This window comes from Gymnoscopelus braueri (genome assembly GCF_963280865.1).
Source record: "Gymnoscopelus braueri genome assembly, chromosome: 7".
NCBI classification, from domain to species: Eukaryota; Metazoa; Chordata; class Actinopteri; order Myctophiformes; family Myctophidae; genus Gymnoscopelus; species Gymnoscopelus braueri.
This window is the reverse complement of record NC_137608.1, coordinates 38,430,923-38,456,812: the sequence shown is the minus strand read 5'-3', so window position 1 is coordinate 38,456,812 and position 25,890 is coordinate 38,430,923. Positions and strand designations below refer to the sequence as shown.

The 25,890-nt window shown below is 42.4% G+C and overlaps 1 protein-coding gene across 6 annotated transcripts in view; it reads left to right on the top strand.

Moving 5' to 3' along the window:
- cabin1 (calcineurin binding protein 1) overlaps nt 1-25,890 on the top strand; it is a 71,053-nt gene that overhangs the window by 22,472 nt on the left and 22,691 nt on the right. For 3 of the 6 annotated variants that reach the window (XM_080433935.1, XM_080433933.1, XM_080433932.1), the window contains exons 28-35: nt 2,688-2,753; nt 4,638-4,820; nt 4,928-5,340; nt 7,595-7,708; nt 16,321-16,484; nt 16,600-16,696; nt 16,804-17,514; nt 22,407-22,481. In XM_080433935.1, coding sequence (XP_080290061.1) covers nt 2,688-2,753; nt 4,638-4,820; nt 4,928-5,340; nt 7,595-7,708; nt 16,321-16,484; nt 16,600-16,696; nt 16,804-17,514; nt 22,407-22,481 — 1,823 coding nt within the window. The remainder of the gene's footprint in view (nt 1-2,687; nt 2,754-4,637; nt 4,821-4,927; nt 5,341-7,594; nt 7,709-16,320; nt 16,485-16,599; nt 16,697-16,803; nt 17,515-22,406; nt 22,482-25,890) is intronic. The other 3 variants (XM_080433936.1, XM_080433937.1, XM_080433934.1) reach the window with 1 other exon arrangement.

The following is a 25,890-nucleotide window of genomic DNA, read 5'->3' as shown; positions in this document are numbered from 1 at the left end:
AAAATGTGATGGCAAAAATTGTGGATCTACAAGCTCACAATGTGTCGCAACTGTGTTGTGAGCTTGTAGATCCACAATTTTTTTCTGACGCCTCTGGTTGACATTTATTGACAGGTTATAGGGTGTCTAATTTAAACAGTATTTTCAGGACAATATGTTTAGTAAATTCAGGTTCTCAGGAAAATCACTTAATCAATGAATTAATCGATCATCGATTGATGAGGTGAATCAACTATTGATTGATGATAGTTAATTTGCATCCTTACCATTAAAATATTTATCATTGAGAAATATGAATGCAGCTGAACTGAATCCAAACCATTTTTTTGTAACAAAAAGTGTTATAGCAACAATGCAAGATCACTTTAGGATATTGACAGATTTTGCAGATATGAAATAATTTTTACAAATTACAGCTGTCTCACTTTTATGTCCCATATAACGTGAAATCACCCTACTATGGACAGACGTAAAAGGCGATATCCCTTGTTTAATCAATTCAGCGCTCAGGTGGCACAGGGATAAAGTTCCTGTCCACCACTGCAGAGACTAGAGGGTAGAATCCTCTGCGGTGCCTACGACTTGGCTGTCCATATGAACCCGATTCATATGGCCGTGTTCGCAGGAAGGAAGCCAGGCGGGTTGATCTCTGTCGCTGCACCAGCAACCCCTACAGGTTGGTCAGACCACCTGCTCAGTTGGTTCCAGAACTAGATGGAACAGCGTGTTCCTCCATATGAATTACGTCCTCCGTGAAACTCCTCGCTGTAGGGTAAAAAGAAGCAGCCTTGATGTTGCACGTATCAGAGGAGAGACGTGATGCTCTGTGCTCTCCTTAGTCTCCCACACCATCCTCCTTGATCGCCTCTCCGCCTATCTTGGCCTCATGGACATAGCCCTCGCTTGGTTCCCGTCATACCTCTCCAACAGACAGTTAGTCACTATAAATGCTTCCAGATCACACCCAGCCCCAGTCAAACACGGCATGCCGTAAGTTTCCGTACTTGGTCCGCTACTGTTCACCATATACATGCTCCCCCTGGGTCAGATTATTCGCCACCATGGACTAAGCTTTCACTGCTATGCTGATGATACTCAACTGTATCTGAGCACCACACCTTCCAGTCAGTTCACCCCCCCCCCCCTCAGTCCCTAGTCAACTGCCTCACTGAAATAAAAGCCTGGATGACCACTAACCTTCTCAAACTAAACAGTTCTAAAACAGAGCTCATGTTTGTGGCTCCCAAGGCACTGCTCCAGAAGGTTGGAGATGTTCTACTCCATGTGGATGGCAGCTCCATATCTCCATCCCTGGAAGTCCGCAACCTGGACATTATTCTAGACTCAACCCTCTCCTACCAGTCACATATCAAGTCCATAACCAAATCGGCCTTCTACCACCTCAAGAACATCTCTAGGCACCGTCCCTCACTCTCCGACTCTGTGGCTGAGACCCTCTTTCACGGTTTTGTTACCTCCCATCTGGACTACTGCAATGGAGTCCTGTTTGGGCTCCCAAACAAGTACCTGGATAGGCTCCAGTATGTCCAAAATGTAACTGCCAGAGTTATCACCTGCACCAAGCCTTGGCAGCACATCACCCCTACCCGTAAATAATTGCACTGGCTTCCTGTTAAGTTCCACATCTATTACAAACTCCTCCTTCTCACCTACAAATGTCGAAACGCCGCTGACTCCACAGTCCACAGTACCTCTCAGGCCGCCGCCATACTCTGACTCTATCATGGAACCTGTGGTCCACAGACTTGGACCTCCTCTCTGTACCAAAAACAAACAAGCGAACCTTGGGGGACAGAGCCTTCAGTGTGGCAGCGCCCACCCTGTGGAACTCTCTCCCAATAGGGATTCACCATGCTCCAACACTGGATTATTTTAAGGCTACCTTGAAAAGACACCTATTCTCTCAGGCTTATGGCAAATAGTTGGTTGTTGTTTCGTTTGGTTGTTTGTTTGTTGGTTGTTCATTGTTTTTGATGTAAAGCGTCCTTGGGTTCATGAAAGGCGCTATATAAATTCAAGCTATTATTATTATTATTATTAGGACCGACTATAGGAGTTGGCAGTGACAAGGGACTAGAATAAATGGGGAATTGGTCAACCTTAGGTAGAGGTTTGGGTTGTGTAGTTGCCTTGCTATGATGCAACTTCAAATATTGGGAAGATAGCTTCAATACTTGCCCCGTTGATTCGAAATCGATCATTCTAAATATTGTCCCCATTGACTTTCATTGCAGAGTGAAACGGGTATCAAAGTCACTGTTTTAGTACATAAACAAATGCAAGCGGATTCTGACAATTTAACATTACAAAACCTGACACGGTTTTATCTTTTGTTTGTTTTTAAATAAAAATGTCAACTTCCTGCTGGTTTTACTATTTGAATTAGGAAGAAGATTCGGACTGGTTCCATGGATCCAGATTCGGATCCTAAAATCATAAGAAGGAATCGAAAGAAAACAAGAGGACGATATCTATTATTGAAGATATGTCGCCATTATTTGGTTTTACATCATGGGACAGTGTCTACACAACCCAAACTTCTAAAGTGTGATTTTGCTTTATTTGGGAGATAAAATGGGAATAAAGGGAAAAACATTATTGCCAAAAAAGAAAAAGGATACAGTTTGGCTTGAATATGTTTTAAAACCTCCCCGTATCTTCAACAGCCTCCCCAGAGTTTGATCATGATTACTGCCTGCCCAGGTCTACAATATGGCTGGCTTCCCTGAATGGTACTGCACTTAATACCCACTAAAATCTAAGAGGCTATGTATTCCATCCAACAAAAATGTTGCTTAATTTTAAGTAAGTTTACTTCTATAGGAAGCACAAATCACTTTGAGGCTAAATGAAATCCCACTTGAGTTACCTTAAGTTTGTATAATTTATTGTAACCCCAGTGAGTAACTTATATCTAATTTGCTTTATATGCTTTATGTTTGGCATATATTTTCCGCTGTCTCTTGTGATATTCATTGGATTTCAGTTTACTGTGAATCTTTTGAATATTCCCATGAGATCATTTATCTCTGAAACTGCAGAGCCCTGTTGTGCTCTTGTTAATTCTGTTATTTACAGTCGCCTGCAGAGGATCTTTCTTGCTGAGGCTGCACAATGTAGCCTAATGCAATTAAGAGGAATGCTGCCATTTTACTTTTGGGCACTTTGTAAAATCAGACCACCTTGCTTTAATAAAATGATTAGAATTTTGTAGTTACTGTTGTAAAGGTGGAAATTCTCTTACTATGAATTGCTATGAATTTTTCCCATAATTCAGTTTCGGCAATTATCTAAGTGTTTGTTTTGTTTTATTTGACAATATTATAAAGTTCTGTTTATTATCTGTCTCCATAAATCTGCATTCAGCACTTTGACAAAGGCCCACAGAACACCAAAACTAGTACATGACAACAGCAGTTTAATACTATCTATTTGCACAGAAAGCGCAGTAATGATTTTGTGCAAAACACAAGTTTCGTTTTTATTTAGTCTTAGTTTTTCAGATATTATGAGGAACACCTTGATTTATAGAAGATGCCAAAGATGGGGTGAAAGAATGCATGACATCAGATTTGATTTACAAAACATGTCAGTTCCAGTCAGCCAGTCAGTTCCACCAGATATAGCGAGCACCACAGTGCAATTCTAATTTGTTTTCGTTAGTTTTGCATTGTCTTTAATTATTATTTTAGTTTCAGTTAACAAAATATTTTTTTCCCTTTTAGTTAACTATAATTATCCTGGTCACAGTTTCATTTACAGAGTATTTGCATAAATAATCCAGTAAACTAGACACAGCATTCATCTTGCTTGTTGCCAGAGCACAGAAACATTAAACATATCAATTATCTTCATGCCAAACTGCACTTAATTTATAGAAGTTTCAATGGTTTCTCCCAGTTCTCCCACCAATACAGTAGAAAAATAGTTACAAAAATACAAAACTTTGCTAAAGTGGCAGCATCAATATAAGATGTCCACATTTGAACAGAAAGAGTCACCCCCAACCCACTTAATCATTATGGAGCATAGCAATGGTTCCACAGATAGAAAGTCCATTCATTTTTCACATAGAGATTTATGAAAATATTCATGTTAATTATTTTAAGCCTGGAACCAAGCCATCCAGGCTCCTGATGAACCATAAACCATACAACATCTGATTCTGTGTCAACAAAATATTTGATGATATACTATATTTAATAAATACACTTTTTTTGCGGTTTATTCATTTCAAAACATCCCAACTTTATTGACTGATACCACTGTTGTCACACTTGAAAAACAAGAAGGAGACTCCAATCTTTATTCACAGCAGCAACAAAAACATGAATGTTTCGACTTTCCGGTCTTTTTCAAGTTAGTGACTTGATAAAGATTGGAGCATTTTAAAGTGAGTTGCGAGCCCCCTTCTTGTTTTTCATGATTCTGCTGTTTTGCATTTTGGCTCAGCACCAAAGACCGAGGATGTGCGTAATTTTGTATTTGAAAAGACTTGCCCATCTTGAACTCCAGGGTCTCCTTGATATTCCAGGGGATAAAGAGGTGGGTCTGGCCACATGGCCAGGCAGCTTGCCACATGACCTATGTTGTTTTGTGCCCCTCCCCCCTGACAGAGCGCAGTCAGGACAGTGAGGTGGTGATGCTCTCTGACTCCAACTCCACACAAGATGCCTTCACAGACCCCGCTAGCTCCCAGGACAGCGGCCACAAACCAGCCTGTGTGAAGCCCAGCTCCTCCTCTTCATCAGAAAACACCACGCCTGTGAAGGAAGGACAGCCTGCAACTGATGACACAGGTGCAGAAAAGTGTGGCAATAGTGCATTTTGTGTTGGATGTGTGTTTGTAATTAGATAATAGTTGCATCATATACGGTGTGTAATTTGTATTTGAATCTTGCATCAGCTTCTCATGTAGAGAAAAGCAACGAGGGAGGCAGAGCTCCTGGCGCCCAGATGGAGGATAAAGCTACCGAAGATGCAGTAGCCGCGTCGGCACCGCTGGTTGAAACGGCAGCCGCCAAGACCACCACCGAACCGAGTCCTCTTCCTCTACCAGTCATGGTCACCCCTCCGAAGCCGAGTCCCTCCCAACAGGCCACCCCTCAGACCCCGGCCAGCGATGGGAAGAGGAAGCCAGAGGCGCCCCCTGAGGTGGTGGAGATGCCGAAGGCCCTGCCTGCGGAGCGGGGCGACCAGAGGCGCATGCTGGTGGAGATGTGTGTCCGTGCTCTGTTCCTCTGCCTGGGCCGCTTCCCCCAGCATTACAAAAGCCTCTACCGGCTAGCCTTCTTCTACTCCAGCAGCAAGGCCCATCAGGTCAGTCCACGCTCTGCGGTAGCCTGCTAAATTGCAGCACCACACCACATTCTACTCGGTTCCTACCACAGGTCAGGCTCACTCTCTGAACCTGAGCCACACACCTGTCATCAGTGGCTCCTGCCATTAAGGCTGACATTTGCAGAAGATGGAGCCATTATTTCCCTGTGTCAATCCCTATTATTCCATGACGGACACAATAACCTTCTATTGTGTGTTGCGTACATCACGATGCTGTCAGGTCTATTTAGTAGTTGTAGTATTTTTTTTTTGAGGCGTGGAGGGATTTGCCTGTGGGCTTTTCTGCACCGTACATGAGATGCTAATACAGTGTGTGTGTGTGTGTGTGTGTGTGTGTTTAGGACACAAGGCACTGTGGGCAGAGATGTGCGTGGGCGATAGCGCAGTGCTCTCTCAGCCAACTTGGCACAGGGAGATTGTGATGAGCTTTACTGTGGTGGCGTCCTTCTGTCAGCATTCTGCTTGTAGAGCACTTTTACTGCATCTTGTCCTTACTCAATAACGCCAGGTTAGGGAGGACATAGCAGTAGCAGTAGTCACTTACTCTATTCGACTCAACTCAAATGTATTTATATCACTGTTACAGTCCCAGAGGGTTTTACAGGCACACATTTAACTCATTCACTGCCAGATATAAATAAATAAATCACCCACTGCCATTTTTCGTTTTCCTTACCTTTTCAACTAGTCACAGAATATTTATCTCCAGTATGATCGATCCCCCAATCGTTGCTAATCACGGAGGGTTTCACTGTGCTTCCGCGAAGTAATGAATTATAATGAATAAAAGTAATGTCATCGCGACCCCCCGTTCGCTTGTTATAGGCCGTTGAAAATAACATGTCTCGCCAAAAATGCATAGTAAAGCACAGGAGGCAAGATAGTCGTTTTCCCAAATACGTTAACCAGGAAGTGAATGGGTAAATCTTGCGATCACGTGATCTGCTAGATCTCTGTGTGACTGAGCCTGAAATGGTGGCTCATAGGTTGGGGAACAGCGCCATCTAGTGGAGAACCGCTGAAAACATACTCGTCATTGGCACTGTGGACATTGGGCCAACTGACTCGTCAGTGGCAGTCAATGAGTTAACAAAGAAAACAAGCGACACCCAATTGTATAATAGATTCTCCATCAGGCAAGGAAAAACTATTGGGAACTTCAGGACGGGACCATCTTCAAATCAAGGGTGCGAGCACGATTCCAACTCATTTCACCAATACTGCACTTTCTTACCAGGTGCACGGTCTGGAAAAGTAACTTTATAATAAATCTCTGTAAGAGAATACCAGCACTCACAGAATAGTCCTTTTATGGCACTTTTATTTATATAAATTAAGTAGGCATGGTATGCTGCAGAGCAGCCAACAACGTACGCGTTTCGGTGATGTCATCAGTGTTGTGTGAACTCCAGGGTGGGACCACCTCCTAAGGCAGACAGGTGTGTAATAGGTGCAGAGTGGGCAATATTGAAATTAAAAACAAACAAAAGACATAATCTATTAAATATTTTTGTTTATATAATGTCATTGTATTAATATTCAAAGCACTGTCAGGAATATGTAGGAAGTGACTTCAGTATCCCACAGTGTATCCTGGTTGTAGTGTTTCCCCCCTTTGTTTAAAGAAACATATTATTGCCTGGGAAAAGATAGACATGACCAGCTCTCCATTTTTAGGAGTTTTTCTTTAATTGGTACTTCCAGTGGAGTTCTCTGAGTCCAAGATGAAAAGAAATGTAAGGTACCATAGCAGTGACCCTGTGACACACCTGTGCTTGTTGAGGTGTCCCCCCCCCCCCCCCCCCGCCCCCTTACATCTAAAATGCGTCCACAGACCTCTTGTTCACAGGACATTTGCTTCATCTGCCACAGCTGTAGTCCAGTATGGCTTTCACTAGAGAAATGGAAGGAGAGAGCTGATAGCATGTGATCTCGTGTTTTCTGCCATGCGGGGCGGGGGTGCAGAGCTCCAAATGCATCGTGTTGTGAGCTGGCTGTAATTTAAAACAAAGAACTGGTGTAGGCACTGATTTCTGAGTCATACGCTGCTAAAGGTCTCTACCCTGTCTGCATGATCTTATCAGCGGTGTAATTTATGTTTTAAATAGGTGATTTGTCTTTGCTCTAATATGACAATTCTTGTTCAATGAATGAGCGGGAAAACGCTTTTTTTGTTAACCTATATTTTGAAATTGTATTCCTTTAATTATGTAACCCCCTCCCCCCTCCACAGAACCTACAGTGGGCCCGAGATGTGTTGCTAGGAAGCAGTGTCCCATGGCAACAGCTGAAGCACATGCCAGCACAAGGACTTTTCTGCGAGAGAAACAAGACAAACCTGTTCAATGTAAGTCAGAGATTTGAAGCCAGCTTGGATTTTGCTCCACTCCCATCACGCACTGTACTCAGAAATATGCAGTGACGTAGTGACTTTTGCTAAGTGCATTTTGGAGACACCTGTCATAACTGAAGATGTATATGGTTTAGTATTCTTTTTTTGCTGTAAAATAAAATTAATTCTAAGTTTGAGGAGGGAACATAATTAGTTTGGAAAGTCACTTCGTTAGATTGATCTAGAGCGAATTAAATTATATTCATTGATTAGACATTGGCATTCAAATACAATAAAATCAACCAGACCGTTAGGGCAATAGGGCCTTGGTTTTCGTTGCCATTGATGCATAAATATTTAGATTTCACTGCTGCTTCAACATTGGGGAATGCTTATTAATGGTCCATCTCTTTGCTCATGCACACACCTATTGCAAAGGAATATATATGTTTTCACCTACAATTCATGATTCCAATCTATTTGATGCATGAAAATCAGTCTGAATCATGGGTCTAGGTACAAAACACGACTGAATGTGAAGACACGTGAGGGTCATTGTGCTAGTCAGCTTCCCAGAACAGCAAGGCCTCTAGAGGATTGTAGGGACAGGTGGAGTGAGGGGGGGGGGGGTTACTCTGTGAATCTGTCATTTACCGCTTTTCACATTTGCTTGAAAGGAGTACCAAAGGACACTGACGTTGGCACTATTTCAGAATATGTTGGAAATTAGTTTGCTTTGTGATTCTGCCTCCCTCCTTGGCGTGTATGTCTGTTGCATGCACAGGTTATGCAGTCCAAAGCTGCCTCCATAAGGCTCCTCTGTAAACAGACTTTGTGTGTGTGTGTGTGTATTGGGGGGACAGGCCTCAGCAGAGCCTTGGCTCCCACTGAGAGTTCTAAGAGAGCCCCCTTCTGGAGACAAATCTGCTGCCCTGGCAGAGCAACTATGGCAACTTTAAGCCTGATGTATACTTCATTGCACTCCTGTGTCACACACGCAGCAAAGTATAAATCAAGCCTTACAAATCCCTTTCGATCTAAGCCCGCTCTTTCCAACACAGGATGCTGTGAAACCTCCATCCATCATGAATTAAAATAGACTTATTCTTAGGTCTAGTGATTATTTGTGACAGTAGAGTTGCACAGTAAAGTAACAGTTGTTGTTACACTAGAGTTGTGGCGAGATAAATAATGAATAGCAGCCCTACGGCTGGTTTTGATTGGCCTGTAGTATCGCATGGTTGTGACCGATCTACGATCAATCACCGTCAAAGTCACATGATTATGTTCTGCCTCGTGCTGGGAGGAGAGAGTACAGCTGTTATGCTGTCAGTGACGGGATGACCAAGTGAGGGCATGTGTATTGGCAGAAGTTGACACAGACTGCGGATCATCACAAAGTTGTGAGGGCATGGACGTCCAAGGGACTTGTCTCAACAGGATATGCACTTCACTGAGTGTGTTGGTGAATACTTAGTCTTATTATGTAGGTCATGGCGCCCTACTTTCCCTCTTGCTTTGGCTGGTTTGTATCAAGCGGGCCTACATAAAGTAACCTATATAACTGCTGTTTTGAAATGTTCCAGATCAGTTGAAGCCCAGTGTTGCATAATTTATCACTGTTAAGCCTTCAATGCCAGTGGTTTTTGGGAGGACCAGTGCACACGTTCAGCTAGTAATGAGCTCATAACTATTGGCAATCATGCAGTCACTTTTCCTCTTGTAAAAGTCATGGTGCTTTGACAGATATTACGGTGTGTTACTGTTTAGGGGAGTTCCTAACAGGATTATGTAAAAGAGGTTGTAAAAGGTTGAGAAGTTAATACCCAGGTCACATGACTAAATATCGTATTTCAATATATTACTGTTGGCCGTAGTGCTTACTCGTCATGACAGGAAATCCCTCCTGACCCTCTGACTGCACAGTACTGCTATTGTATGATCCTGTGGAGTCACCATGTGCTTGCTCAGGCACAGTGGCCCATGTTCTACACACACACACACACACGCACACACGGTTGCATATTTCACCACCCACTCACTATACTCTCTTCCAAGCTCCGGAGAAAATGGATGCACTTGTTGACCTAGTTCAAATGAACAGTATTCCATTACTCTTTAACTTTTTGGTGAATGTTTTTTGCGTCTCTTTGGGTGGAGGGTCGGCGATGGGGATTGGCTTGATTTAAACTCGCTTCAGTGCCTGATTGCTTCAGGGTATTGCAGTCTTTTCAGGGATAAATGTTCTCGCATTACTTCCATTACATGTTGTGTGCTCAGCTGTGCAGCATTGGAGAGTAGGTGGAGCTCAACTATGGAGTTTTTTTTGTTGTTGTCATTCTTCCTTTTGAGGGAGGAGTGTTGGGCACGATGAATGCATGTGTTGAAGAAGTTGATGTTTTGGTTCAGGTTTACCTGTACCCGCCACTATGTTCTCCACCAACGCGCTCTGCTCTCACTTCTGGTGAGCTCAACATTCTTTCTGCAGGGTTTTTCTTTTCTTTCTTTTTTTTTTCTCCCTCTGACTCGAGCAGCAGCAGGAAGCAGGAAAAACAAGGTGCGTTTTCCTAGTGTGTGCGTGTTTCTTTTCTTTTTTTCTTTTTGTATGTTTCTGATTATATTTTATTCTTCAGTTTTATGTAAAACACTTTGTAACCTTGTTTTGATAAGTGGTTTATAAAAAAGAATTAATAGCAGTATAATATAATGTTTGTGTTGAGCGGGTGGAGACACGCGATTAAAGATGGAAGAGAGCAAAAGAGGAAGGTGAGGTGCTCTTAGTGTGCCGAGCTTGCTTGAGGTGATTTTTTTTTGTTTACCCTGCTCTATCTTGTCTGCACAGGCAGCAGCACTCTTCTTCAGCCTGGGTCTTTTACTTCCTTGTTGATCATGAAGGGCTTTTATGTACTTTCCTTCCTTCCCTGTCTTTAGTTGCAGCTCTCTGCTGTATTTCCCACAACATTGATCTGCTTGCTCTGGGTCCATTTGTTATTGTGTTTTGTTTTTCAACCAGCTCAATGTTCTTGGGTTCCTTTCCTGTTTCTCTCTGTCTTGAGGGGGATCGTGCTTAGTTTTACCCCTCCCTCTTGCTGGCTCTACCCTCTCTCACTCCTCCTCTCTCTCTCTCTCTGTCTGTTGCACTGGTGCGCTCTTTCCTCATTACTTTCTCTCTCTCTCTCTCACTCACTCCTCTATTTGTGTATGTATTGTGTGGGTGTGCACTAATGGGCGGGCGTTACTCGGCTCAGTCTCCGATTGGAGGCCGGGTCCTAAACGGATTGGCTGCCGCGTGTTGTGTATAGTGAGAGGGAAAAGAAACGAGAGGGGGAGGAGGAGGCGGGGGCAGGCTCTGGGGTCAGGGGAGAGCGGAGATGGAGGGAGTGCGTGGGTGTTTTTGTTTTGAGATGGCAGGGCTCGAACGAGGGAGAGAAACAAGTCGCCTCACTGTCTGTCAGTGGTACACTGATTCTACAGACCCTGACGCCAAGCTCCGTTTCTCCTCTTATCAAGACTTGCCGCCGTCCACTTCATCTTCCTCTCCTCCTCTCCCCGTTCTGCTCGGTGCAGCTGTGCTTCCCTCCTCCTTCCTCGAGCAGCTCTTGTAGCCCCGGCGCTTAAATGCAGCCCACCCCTCGCTGTCTGAGCGTGAGCTGCTTTCAGGCTGAGAGTGGCTGCCAGGGGCTGCTGCTGGTGTTCTTGCTGCACCAGCCAGCAGGAAACTGTCCAAAAGAATACTAACACAGACGCCAGTGGAGTAGCTTTCCTTGGTGATGGTGAGTTGCTTTCCCTTGTGGTGTACGGTCGTTGTCCGTTTATGTGAGTAGTAGAGTTCCTCTGCAATTTTGTGGAGATAGTGTTGTACTTGGAGTGGAGCTGTTTTACTCCGTTGATCGAGTGGCCAGTAGAAAAACAGATGTGTGTTTACTCTCTGCCTGGTTTTCTTGTGCAGTTGATAAACTTGGATGGGCCAATGGGACTTGGGGAACTCACTGTGTGGTGTGTATTGTGAGTGTTTGTACTAGTTATACCCTGCCAAGGTGTCAGGAATAGTTCTGATATCTTCAATTAGGCAAAAGTGTGGAAGGTTGAAACGAACAGAAGTCAGAACACAGGACTTAGCTTCAGGTGATGTGAGTGTACCAAGATCAGCATACAGAGTGGTGGTTTAATAGGTCATGGAATTGAGGGCAAAATGCCACCAAAAACAATACACCAAATGCTGCCAACATAGGACTTCTTAATATACTGTGATTGAGTGGGTGGGGTCTCTAATTCAAATGTATCTCTCTAATGGATATGAAATGTAGCCCAATAATTAGGGGATGAGAGAGTCGAGAGACTGTCATTGCACTCGGAACTGTTCAGATTGCTAAAATCGATGCTACACAATGTATATATACAAATGTATCTGTACACATGGTTATGCTTTTTTGCGCATTCTATAAATCCAGCCCCCCAATTACTGGTACAGAAATTCCTCATGGAGCTTTATCTTTATAATGTTTTCTTTATTATTGTTGTTATTGTTATGTTGCTTTTAGTGCAGTGTTGTGAACCTTGCCACACTTGCATTTCGCTACCTGCATGAGTAGTGACAAATAAACCTTATGATTGTATCCAGAAAATGGCAAACCTTGGATGTTTAGCACCCACTTTGGCAGGTAACCAACTATCATTGAGGCTCTTATCTGTTCTGAAAGTCTTTTGGCTAGTAAGATGGTGCTGTCGAATTTAGGACTTTGTGGCCACTGTGTGTGAATAATCAGTGGTGTTCTGCTCTGATTGTTAGCTTTACAAAAACATTTTGTGATTCCCCTTGTTTCCAGCTTTGGCTGAAGATGTGATGGAGTGAAATATTTTTGAAATGTTTTGATGTTGATGATAACAGATGGTTATACTGGCTTCAGTAATTGAATAGGAAGCCATAGTTGGTTGCTGTAATATCTGATTGCTCTAACTAAGACATAGGGAATGATTTGCTGCCCATCTCTTCACTGGTTTTTGATTGAATACTTTATTAGACAGAAATGTAAACAGCACAAGGTACAGTCAGACATTTGAGCTAAAGGGATAACACAAAAAAAGTCCTGGGGACTTCCATTGTGGTCCTATGTATTCAATTCATTAACATACCATAAAAATAACACCAAAATACAATATCATCAACAAATATGATATTATGAAAAAAGAAAACAAACTGGTTTTGGTGGCGTAGTGCGGAGAGATTGTGAACAAAATAGTTAAGATGGCATGCCATGGGCTTTCCTGAGACATGCTGTTTGGGAAACATCCGGTGTGTTGTCATGGCTCAGGATTTCACTCAGGCACCCAGAGGGAGAATCCCTCTGTCTGTATCACAGTGTTAGTTTATTTTTTGTGTGTCTTGGTTTGCTTAATATGTTGCTCTTTTTAATGCTTGGTTTAGTGGGCACTTCATTGTTTTGATGGTGTTCACCCTTTCAACTTGTTTGCCGACAATTTCTAGAATTGGCTTGAATGTAATGTTCCTATTGGTAATCCATCCCTTGTTGTTTCTCCCTCTTTTGTAGTGCAATTTAATCTCTTTGCTTCCTGAGTGATCTAATTTATCAGCCACATGTCTGTGCCAACTGCCAAATAGCTGCTGCCACATACAGCCAGTTTACTGTATGTTTTACACAAACATCTCTTGGGTGGGGAGGGGGGTGCTTGAAGGTGGTGTAATTATTATTATTTTTTATTTTATTTTTGTTAAAATTAGTATTAAATAGCTCTCTATTCCGATATTAATCATTACTGTAGATAAGTTATTTTCTTTTTCTTTGAGTAACAGGTGTCTCCCAATCTCTCCAGCGCTTTAGTTAACAGAAAATACAATTTCAGGTTTGGATACCATTTTCAAAGAGATAGAACTCACAGGACACTGGATAAACGAGTGATAAAACTAAAATGAGCAGACAAAATTGGAACTGGGACGCTATAAAATTGAAGCTGATAAATGGTCTTCTCTCTCTTGATTGGATAAATGTATTTTCTGGAGTTGGAGATGTGGAGACCCATGAACAGTCAGTTGCTATGAGAATATAGAGATTTACATTAAAAAAAAAATCATTGCTGCGAGAATATAGAGATTTACATAAAAAAAAAAAAATCATTGCTGCTGTTAAAGTGTTAAGTCTTATAAATCTGCCTCATCTGTTGTGTTATAGTGTAATCTGTGCAAAGCCATGGCTCTGGTCTCCCTAAACAGATTTCCTGTGGTCTGATTGTTCTCTGCTGAGGAACAACTCTCCTCTATTAGAGCTGTTTATCCAGTGAACAGCCCCCCCCTCCCACCCGGTCCCATCTATGGCTCTTTTTTTGTTTTAATCTGTGCATTGAAAGGTTAAAACCTTCCCAAGCACTGAATGATTACATCATATAATAATACATCATCTCTGTTTCACACATGCTGTGCTTCTTCTCTGGGATGTGTTTTCCAGCCACTGGCAACAAACATTAAACGATCATTCATTCACCTAGTCTCGATAGGATTTAATAACCCAGTTGTGAGATGAGAAAAATAACAGGACAGTTGAAATGCTGCATTTATTCTCCATTCTTCATTCTAATAAATTGAATAAATAAACTGAAAAATAAATCGTATTGCTGGTTGTTCTTATCATACAATTGGTGAACATGCCTATAGATAACATTTCTGATAACCAGCCTTGTAGTGAATAGTCCAATTACTCCAATGGAATTTCAGTGGGTGAATTTGTTTACTCCTGTCTTTTTTCCTGCTTAGTTTTTCTTTGGTGGATTTAGAAATATCATCTGCCAATCTGGAGTTTTTTTCTGATTCAGTGGGCGAGGAGGAGGAGGAGGTTCCCCGCCCGGTGCTTGCAGAAGCTGATAGAGCCATCTCATTTGTTTTGTTCAACTCTTGCTGATATCGTCATCTTCTCCCGCTCCCTCTGTACTACTCTCACTCTCTCCCTCACGCACTCCTTGCAAGGCTCTGACCCTGCCAAGTATACTGTGACAGACCATCTGCACTCGCTAGGATTGCTTTGGAGCACTGGGTCCAGCCCAGCTCACCTACTGGGTGGACATGTGCTCACTGGTCGTCCGGTCAGTTTGCCTGTCATGACACAACCCCTGCTATTTTTTCTGTGAATCAGGGCTGTCCTCGTTGGGCATGGACTCTTTAGTTTTTTATTCTTGTATTGTTTACCTGAATTGAAAGAGTAGCTGGTCTCAGTTCCCCATATTGGTTTGATGAGGTCAGAGCCTAGGGTGCCTGCCCAGAGAAGGAAAAAAAAGTCACCCAGGCCACAGGATCCCTCTCTGTCAAAAATCTTTCCATCCTCTCATTAGGACTTTCCTTGATGAATGCCATGTTTTTTAGCTCAAATTAATTCCTACAGTTTTCTCCTCTGTCTTTTTCCCTCTGGAGTTTCCATGTCTCACTGATATAACGTCGCTGTTGGGCGAAACCTTGTCCAAAACTGTTACTTTTCAGGAAATGGAAAAAAGAACCTGTGTTTCCATGGATCCATGTGTAGTTATTATTTTGTCACAAGCTCTTGTTAATACTTTTCATTTATGAAACTCCCAGACTTTCATCCTGGCAGAAGATCTACAAACTCAACCAATTGCAATGTGAAGCAATGTGAGCTTGTAGATGTGCTATTTCTGCTGTTTGCTACTTTTGTGCAATACAGTGTCATGTGACAAAGTGGGGAACATTGAAGTGTCAAAACCCTGTTTGATGGTTATTGTCAAATGAACATATGTGCCTAATTTGGTAGGAAAAAAATCACATTTCGGTGACAGTGATATTTGTAGCATTTGTGGTGAAGTGAAACTGCTTTTGCTTCTGCATTGTTTAGCGGCCCCTCAATGTGTGATTAAAATTTGGGACAGATCAGATCAGTTATATTATTTGCAAAATTGGCCCCGCCTGTAAAGGTTTGATGTCAATTGTAGCCAATTGGAATTTAATATGAAAGATCTGACTGATACATCTTGATCGTATGACTCCAGAGATAATTAGTAACGAGAATTAGCAAAAAAGTGTGTTTTGAAGAAAATGAAAAATGGGTGGAAAATCTAGTCGGGTACAAATGGCGGGGATACTGTTTTTGGGGAGTTGCTTCATGATCCAAGGAATCCAAGGGGGAAAATTGATTGAACGAAGTACAGTTCAAGAATTATAGGCCAAAACGTGAAGCTACCTGTTATAGCACCACCATGAGGCCAATTTGAAGAATTGTTGGTGGCAGTTCTTACTTGGCCTCCTGCGAATGTGTGTGCAAAGTTTCATGCCGACTGGTCCTGCAGTGCCAGAGATTAGCTGTTCACACACACACAGACAGACGGATGGACTCTTGCAATTGCTGACCGGAGCTTGTTTCCTTGCCATCAATCCAAGAATCACTTAAACGTCATCTTGCATAGGTTGTGCCAGCTTGGCCTGGACTCCAGACAGCTCCCGCACAGTTTGTTTGTTGGGGTTATAATAACCTTTCTATAAGCTAGGATGCCACTGCCACAGAAAGGTTTTGTTTATTACTCAGCTTTTTTGTTGTTGTTTCTTTAAACAGTGACACAGAACTAATGACTTCTCTCATTGTTTCTCCTCCTCCAACCCCCCCCCCCCCCAGGGCATCTGGCGTATTCCAGTGGATGAGATTGATCGCCCGGGCAGCTTTGCATCTCATATGAACCGATCCATCGTACTGTTGCTGGAGGTGCTGTTTCAGCTCAAGGATCACGACACACTGCTAAAAGTCTCTTTCATGCTCCAGCGAACACCTGACCAGGGAAAGTAAGGATAAGACCTCCTGAGATATTTCTCTGGATTACCGGTACATGTGTTTGTTCTACAACTGAGCTCAGTTTCCTTTCCCATTTTTTTTCTCTCTCTCTCTTTCTCTGTGAAGGAAATATTTACGGGATGTGGACCGCCAGGTTTTGGCTAAGAGAGCGTTTTTCCTAACTGTAAAAGTGCTGGAGGACAGTCTGAACAGTCTCACTGGGGTAATGCTCACTGCCTGGTACACACTCTTGAGATCTTCAGAGTGTTATACACCTCTGGCATGCAGTGCTTCGTGTGTTGTGTTGTGACAGGCTCTGTTCTTTCTCAGGTGTCTGAGCCGCCCTCCAAAGTGCTTGCACCCTCCATGGGGGAGATGACCACGACAGATGCATCCAACAGGCCTGCCGCTGCTGCTGACGACAGTAAACATGTGTTGCCGAAGAAGCCTGGGCTCGCCGAGGCCACCTGCGCTGCCGGCCCCGAGCCGGTGCCCAGAGAGGCCTGCCAAGCACAGCCTGCCTCCGTCCTGCTGGCCACAGACAGGGGGGATAAACCTCAGGACCTCCAGCCCGGGAAGATGGAGGCTGCTGGGAGCGAAGGAGCCAGAGTAGGGCCAGAGGAGCCCATGGAGCTGGACCCAGTCACTGGCTTCTGGAGAAAACCCTCCTCCACTGCTGTAGATTCTCAGGGCAACCAGGCGGTGCCCGAGGCCCCCAGGACTGCGGTGGAGCCTGGGGAGAAAGTGGCTGAGTGCAGCCGGACGACGTCAGAGCTGTCTCTGGAGGAGCTAAGCCTCAGCTCCAAGCTGCAGCAACTCCCGCCTCTGCCAATCAAGGGCCCAGTGGCTGCCTGCGGGCCGGATCAGGGCCTGTTGCTGCGACGGCCCAACAGGAAGAGGAAGCTGCTGGAAGACGTGGAGTCGGGCAAGACCCTGCTGTTGGATGCCTACAGGGTGTGGCAGCAGGGCCAGAAAGTCATGACCTATGACCTGGCACGCATTGAAAAGATCATGTCGGAGACTTACATGCTCATAAAACAGGTACGCCTCTTCATTTGGTATTTCAGGAGTTCACGTGTCATGGTATATCTAGTTCAGGAGTTCATATGTCATGGTAAATGTAGGAAAGCATTTCCCAATAGACTGGTAAATGTCAAAATTTTCGGAAATGTAGACGGAGCTGAGAAATGTCGGGGGGGGGAAAAGCAAATAACCATGCTGGCACACACTGACACCGTCAGAATGCTCTGTAGTGGCTAGTTCTAGATTGGATGGGCTGGAGGGACTTTTGACATAACTTGAAAACAAGGCAGGTGCATCAACAGTGAGTCCAACGAATCAGTGCCTGCAAGACAATTATTATATAATCGTCTAATCGCAAAACATTTTGCTTAATCGTCATAATCGTCTCCATGTTGAAAAATGTTCACACATTTTCAAATATTTAAAAAAGCAGAAATAGCTGATCTACAAGCTTACAACGCGTTCCGCTATTTTACATTACTTTTACATACTATTTTACAAAATTATTAAATATGCCAATTTCTTTGCATATTTAAGTTATTTGTCATATCTGCCCTGTGCGATTATGAAGACTAAAAGGCAGAAATTACATTTGTATGTCCTAATGTTCAACGCCAAACACACGATTAAATCGTTAATCGCAATTATTTGAGTGACAATCGTCAACTTAAATATGTAATCGTCACAGCCCTAAAACGTACAGTACTTTATCACACAGAGACAAACGCAAGCAACGACGTAAATGCCACACTAAAATGGTACCTACTTTACTTTCTTAGTAACTACTGTTACTTTAATTCTATTGTTAATTAATTCTGCAGTGTCACATATGCCTGATAAGAGCAGCAGTAAAAAAGAAAAAGAAAATGGATTTGGGGAATCCCCTCTTTTTTACTACAATAGCAGCACCAACCCCCAATGCAAATCAGGGACTTTCCCTGTCTATTTAAGTTGACAAACGCTACCGTGAAGCAAGCTTACATGTGGTTGTGTCTCTGCTGCTCATAGTAAGCCACATTAAATTCCGTGCATCAGTGATTACACACATTCACAGATTATCAGATTAGTTCAGTGAGTCTCATTGTGTAGCCTATTTGAGAATAGCATCAAAAGCATTCTTTTTGGACACTCCGTAAAGGGCGCCCTGAATGTATCATGACATGGTCCCAGAGTGGCAGTGCTTGGTCGTAATTATCATGTGAATCGTGCTCCAGGCGTAGCATCAATAGTTTTCTTTGCTTACTCCATGCTTACTCAACGCCAATTATTCACAATATACGTATGTTATTATATTACTCAGTTGTTGGAAGGAGCACTCTCTTTTATTTCTGTCACAGTCTGCATCCCACACAGCCCGATCTCTTGAGTGCTTCATCTGATGAATACAATTCAGCAAGATTAGATATCATCTAGTATTTGGTCACTTCATAGTTTGCCAATTAGGAAATACTGCCAAGGAAAACAGATATATCTAAGCCATGATCAGGGGCAAAGGATACGATTTTAAAAGGTAGTAAAACTCACCCTGGAGGTAATTATCTCCACCAGGCCAGGAGGCCTCTGTGTGTATGTGAGTCCGGAGCTAATCCCGCAAACCCCCGACCGAACGCTGTAAAACTTTTATGTGCATGCTACCAGTAGGCCAAATTTATTTTTCAAATCAGCCTCATGGTGGCACTATACCGTTACCAGCCCGCTCTACGTTATGGCCTATAACTCTTGAACCATCGGTCATATTCCTTGGATCATGAGGCAAATCCCCATATAGGGCCCCAAGCCTATTTCCGCCTAAATAGATTTTCTGCCATTTTACATTTTCTTCAAAATACTCTTTTTGCAACTACAGCTCCAGATGTATACCCAAACTCACACAAATTGCTACACATTAACTCTGGAGTGATCATGTAATCGATGTATTATAGCCAATGAATAAGTGTGGAATATAAAAAGTGGTATGATACCAATTATTTTATATTGCACACCGATTGGCTATAATTGGCTTTTGCGGGAGGGCCATATTTTACTGAAATGTCAAGATTGGGGGGTGATTTCAAAAAGTTATTTCACTTAAACCCACAGTATTGGAGCCAAATTATAGAGCCAATGCTGAAACATTTTGTCTTAAAAATATTGGTGTTTAAATTAACCAAACAACACAATTGTCCCCATAAACTAATGTTAAACTAACAGCAGCAAGATTTCTCTCTGTAATTAGTGCTTTGTTTCACTAAGGAAATGATTAACATACTATGTTTATTCCATCATCATAACACAAAAGAAAGCAGTAGCAGTTGAATCATTTTGAGATTATAACATGTTGTGCTGCTTGTTTAAAACCTTTACTTATTTATAGGAAAACTACTTACTTTACTACCCTTAAATGAACTGCACTTTAGTCATGCACATATGTACTGCATGTGCATTGCGCACCATCACCAGCACCATCACACCACCACTGACAGGTCCTGGCAGATAGCTATGTATGTCCCTGCAGATAGCAGTAGCCTTTGTTAGCAACAACAAGCGTGTCTAGGAACCGATAAGCAGAACCGAGTCAATATATTTTGTTCTTAGTACTACTTGGAACCAAATTTCGGTACCCATTACCAACCCTAGTGCTGACTCCAGAGGACTTCCCTTGGACATTGACCGTGGGGCAGACCAGAAGGCTGCTACTGGAGTTGAACATAACTTATACTGCCCCTCAAAACATACGTTTTGAGGGGCAGGAGGCTGAGGAGAAGATAGGCCAACTACCAAGGCATTTGAATTAAATTCTGTTCACTTCACTTTTATTGCCCCACTATAGGGAACAATTAATTGGACATGCTAATTAATTGGACAGAATCCAATCCACCGTACAACAGCAGGATAAAAGATTCAAATGCATATGTGTTCTCTCTACTTTGCAACCAGAGTAACCACAGACAGTATGAACAATAGTAGGTATAATTATAATATGATAAGGCTACGTTTTCATTATCAGCACGTTGATAACCACTGAGACAGGGGAGTCCTTTCATCCCTTTGCCCTATTTAGCTTCTTTCCTGCAGTAGCTATCACTTTTCCTGTTCTGTACAAGAGGCAACAATGACAGAAAACTTTCTCAGACACACCCTGGAAGATTAGCCATCCCTGATACCTTTTCTTGTTGGTTTCATGTCATCGGATCGCATGTGTAATTCATCTTTCTGATCATTTTCCAGTTCTGTCCTCTGATGATCAGGCATTTTCTCAGATAGTTCCTACCTCTGTATCACATGCTGTATTACACAGCTCTATGCAAGTATCATTAAAATCTATGGCCATGTGTCTAGCTGTATCAAAAGATAATGTCCAGGAGAACCAAAATCATGCATATTTCAATCTGAGGATTCTTTTTTTTTTCACCTGGCACTTTAGCGTGCTTACCGTCGGTGATGGCCCATCTCTCTTTCTTTTTAAGTTTTGGTTGGTATTTTCAGCCTGATATATGAAGGATAAGACAGTCCTCCAGATGTCCATCCATACAGACCCATCTCTACATCAACATAATAATAGAGGCCCCTTCTGCATGTCACATGGCACAGCATGGCCTCATTTGTGTTCATACGACAGCTCTCTGGTGTTATCAAACACTGTCTGGCGATGACACCACAACAACAACCCCTCCAGCATTTCTGAAAAATGTCTCTTCCTCTATTTTCCAAGACTTGCAGGCTTCTCCTTCTGTTCAGAGTTCATCGCTTCCACCTTCACCCTGTAGAAATTAGAGAATCAGGCTACCGTAAAAGACCATTTAAGGCTAAAACGGGGGGAAATGAGTACTTGACGCATGTGTGCCAGTGAGTACACCAGTAATTAAGCATAAATTCCAACATATGCTGCCACAGACAGATACACTTCATCTAGCAGGACCAGGCCCTAATGAGCCTCTACTGCTTTTTTATTTTTTTCAATGTTATTTTTAATCTTTTTTTCTTGACTTTTTTGCCATGTTGCACTTTGATTTGTGTCAAATATGAAGCGCATTAAAAATGAAATGTTTTTTTTATTATTATCATAACCAAATGGACCAGTAAAGGTCCATTTGTACACTCTGATACTAATGACAACACTGACAAATTTATTGTGTACTGTGATGGACTGCATTTACTGTATATATATATATAGGGCCTTTCTCCAAAGTGCTTTACAGTATTTTATTTAGCAGTGTAGTTGACATTCACACACTGACAACAAAGGACCTTGACTGTACTTGTACAGAACAACAGAACATCATACTATATCTTTCAAAGGGTCATATATTTTAATATAACTATTATATGTCAAACAATAGTGGGAATACGTGTACAGTATCTCTTTCTCTCTCTCTCTTGTCGACTGTACCCTCACTTCCCTCGTTTCTTTTCTTTCTGCATTGAAATGCTAGAGGGGGGCAAAATTGAATTGGGGACGAATCTAGGTGGTGTTTGGAAATACGCTTCGAGAGTGAGCGATGGAGTGCTCTCTAGTCGTTCAAAAATCCAGAGTGGTCAGTTCTTTGCCATTTGAAAATTCTGAGCGAACGGCAGCTATTAACTGATATCAGAGCTCTGACGTCAAAACCAGAACGCTCTGAAATCGGAGCAGATTCTTAGAGCGTATTTCCAAATGCATTCTCTTTTTACAACCATAAAAAGAAAGCAGGATAAACCGAACAGTGATTTGTTCTGCCTGTCTGTCTCTCTATCGACACGCAACAATCACTGCTGTCCACAGCCGAGAGGTAGTTACAGTGAATGCAATAGAATGAAATAAATAAAGCACAGATTTGTTTTTAATCATTATGTAACAGACATAATTGTTTGTAACAGTATATACTCCCTGCTTTCATTTACAACCCCCATAATCTGTAATTATGTAATAATAATACTGTTCACTCTTTCAGGTTGACGAGGACGTAGCTTTGGACCAAGCTGTGAAATTCTGTCAGATACAGTTGGCCACATCTGCCCAAAGACAGGTAAAACACTGGAACCCCCCCACCACACTTTTTTTGCCCTCAACTCTCTCACATAAAGCAGAATCATGACTCACTCAAATATACTCACAGCACACGGCGCATCATCTCACCACCATAGGTTATTTTCTCTGTTTTTGCATTTCTTTCATGCTAGTTTACACTATCTTCCACTTGTACTCATTATTACCAATACCAGCCTCTTCAAACTCTTTCACAACACCATGATGTAGGACTTTTCCCTCTCCGATTCTCGTGTTGCTGTTCTATACAGACAATAGGGCATAGCAGTGGCGGCCATTTTGTGGTGCCACAGATATAAACCCTTTTTTTAAGAAAATTAAATGTCTTAATTTTTAATTTTTCCCATAGACATTTCTGAAAATATTTATATAAATTATTCTAAGCCTGGAACCAAGCCACCCAGGCTCCTGGTGAATCATGACCATAAAATATCTGATTATGTGTCAAAAAAATATGTTTTTGCGGTCAAATATCTTTTGATACAGAATCAAATGTTTTATGGTCATGATTCACCAGGAGCCTGGATGGCTTGGTTCCAGTCTTAAAATAATTTATATAAATATTTTCGGAAATCTCTATGGGAAAAACAAATGTTTTTTTAAATCTGTGGCACCACAAATGGCCGCCACTGCTATGCCCTATACAGTGATGATCTAAAATAGTTGATCTACACGCCCACAAGACGTCGCAGTGTGACACATTGTGATCTTGTAGATCTATTTTGTGCGACATCTCAGGCATCATTTGGCATTACCATGTACAGTACAGTGCATTGCAGCTGTATCCAGAGATACTTTGCAACCATCTATTGAAATGGAACTTGAGATGCTGAACGCATAGAAACAGTCTGCTCTGCACTCACTGTGAAGTAGAGTGCGGAGTACTAGTCAATACATCATCCCCATCCCAGTCATCACCATGGTAACAGGACTGAGGGGTATTCAAAAACAAAACCATTAGCTACATCGGATTTTTTTGTTTTATGTTTTTTTCTAAGTTGTGTGAAAATGTTATAATGGTACATTTTGCTCTAAGGATTTTCATAGTCTTATAGAATGCCCACACTGCAAATACACACATACATACATACACCTATAGGCATACACACAGACACATGCATACATACATTAATGATGAGGGATACTGAGAGATTATGGTCTTCTATTCCGGCGGTTCTCAAACTATGGGTCGCGACCCAAAGTGGGGTCGCGGGAAGGTGCCGTTGGGGTCACGCAGTGGCAACCAAAAAATATGACTTTTTATCAAGAAACGGTAGGAAAAATATATATATATGTGGTCGTCGCCACCAAACAAACTATTGGCTTGACTCCTCATACACACACACACACACACACACACACACAGCTCCGCCTCAAACAGCGACCCAGACACATGGATTAAAGTTCTCCGTCGTGGCGACGGATTTCCGTCGTGAGGATTTTTTAGGGGTCATTTATGAGATCTGTGCAGATCTGCAAAAAAAAAAAAAAAGTGGGTGGGGGGGTATGTGTATATGCCCGCGGTGTCAATGACATGACCGAAGTCATCAAAATGTAGCCTACTTGCTATTCAAAATGATCTCCAAATTACAAAGCATCCACCATCCCATAGAATTAAAAAATAATCCATCACCAGCGATAAATATCAGCTGCTCAGAGTGCTGCGCTGGTGCTGCGTCACAACCCCTGTAACCCGACACCGTGTTTAGCCCTCAGCAATATACTTAGCTGTGTGGCGGTGTCGTGCGCGGTAAATAGCAGACCTACAAGCTCACAACAGGTCACGAACGGTACGCGTTGTGAGCTTGTAGATCTGCTATGTTTACGGCATGCATTAAGTGCTCCATTCCCAACGCTCACAACGCATCACGAACGGGACGCGTTGTGAGCTTGTAGATCTGCTATTTTTACGGCATGAAATGTTAGTTGTGTTAGTTGTGCTCCGTTCATTCTGACTTAAAGTAGCACGGATTTACCGCTGAAGTTATGGATTTTACTCTGTATGGATGGTGGCAGTGTCCAAACGATGAAATCACAGGAACAATGGAATACACTGTTGTTTTTAATCGAAAGTGGATTACACCACGTAACAGGTAGGATATAATTATTTGTTGCAGGGAAGGGAGCAGTAATTGACAATAAACGTATGCTTAGCTTACGTTCACTTGCATTAAAATAAGCAGCGGAACAATTGCTATGTTTGCCAATCAGAGAGGATTTATTTGTCACTCACAAAAGTCACCCATACAGGTGTCAATGCCAAAACTCTGGGCGGTGTTTCATTTGTGACGGTATCATGATTGGTTTTCAAGGCAGGAGGCGGGGAGGTTTATCCACCATGCATTGCACTGTTGTGTTTCTATATCTATGGTTTATACTCCCACCTGTGGTAGCGCCGTACCGGTCAGTCGAGCATAAATCATGGAGGCGTTGGTTGTGAATGAAGGCTCTGATGTGACTGTCATTGACAGCAAACTTTAACAACAAACCGTGACTAGCAGTGTTAGTCAAATCACTGGTTCTCAACCTGTGTGTCGGGACCCACAAGGCCCAGGGGGGTCCCCATGTAATTTTTTTGTTTGGGGGGGGTCCCCAGATGACAGTAAAGTGACCATTTTTTTAAAGACCTTTTTAATACAAAAAAAAGAAGGAAGAAATGAAATATAAAATAGCATTACTGCATGAAAAGTAATCAACAAACAATACTATAGGAAATTGTAATTTGTGAAAATAGCTGATCTACAAGCTCACAACACATCATATCTCGGCATGTTGGGAGTTTGTAGATCGGCTATTTTTACTCTTATAGTGTGACACTCTTGTATGATGAAGTAGGGCAGTGGTTCCCATACTTTTTAATTTCATGGACCCCCAGTTTAATAAGCATTAGGCCACGGACCCCCATGTGATACCTCTTTGCTATCTCTGGGACCCCAATCTATACTAAGAAATCCTAACTCTGAGAGTGTACAAATGGAACACTCTCATAGTTAAAGTCATGTAACTCCTCAAGGACCCCTGGGGGTCCCCGGACCCCAGTTTGAGAACCGCTGAAGTAAGGCATTCATTTATGAAAAAACATAAAGTTGAAATATGGAAATACAAGGTTTCGGCCTGACAGCGAAGATATATATATGATTTAATCATTTGCATTTATCCATCAAAACATTATGTTTATTTGTATTTATTCATTTCCTTCACTTGCTGACGTGCTGCTGCGCAACAGGGCAGATATCCGCCAGGCCAGGTGGCCCTACCCAGGCCCATGAAATTCATAGGCAGTCTACAGTAGCCAATTAGAATGAAATCTGCTAAAACTGACTCATACACTAATACAGAACCATATATAGGCAAAATATTGTCTCTGACTCTCTGTCGGTTGGGAAAAC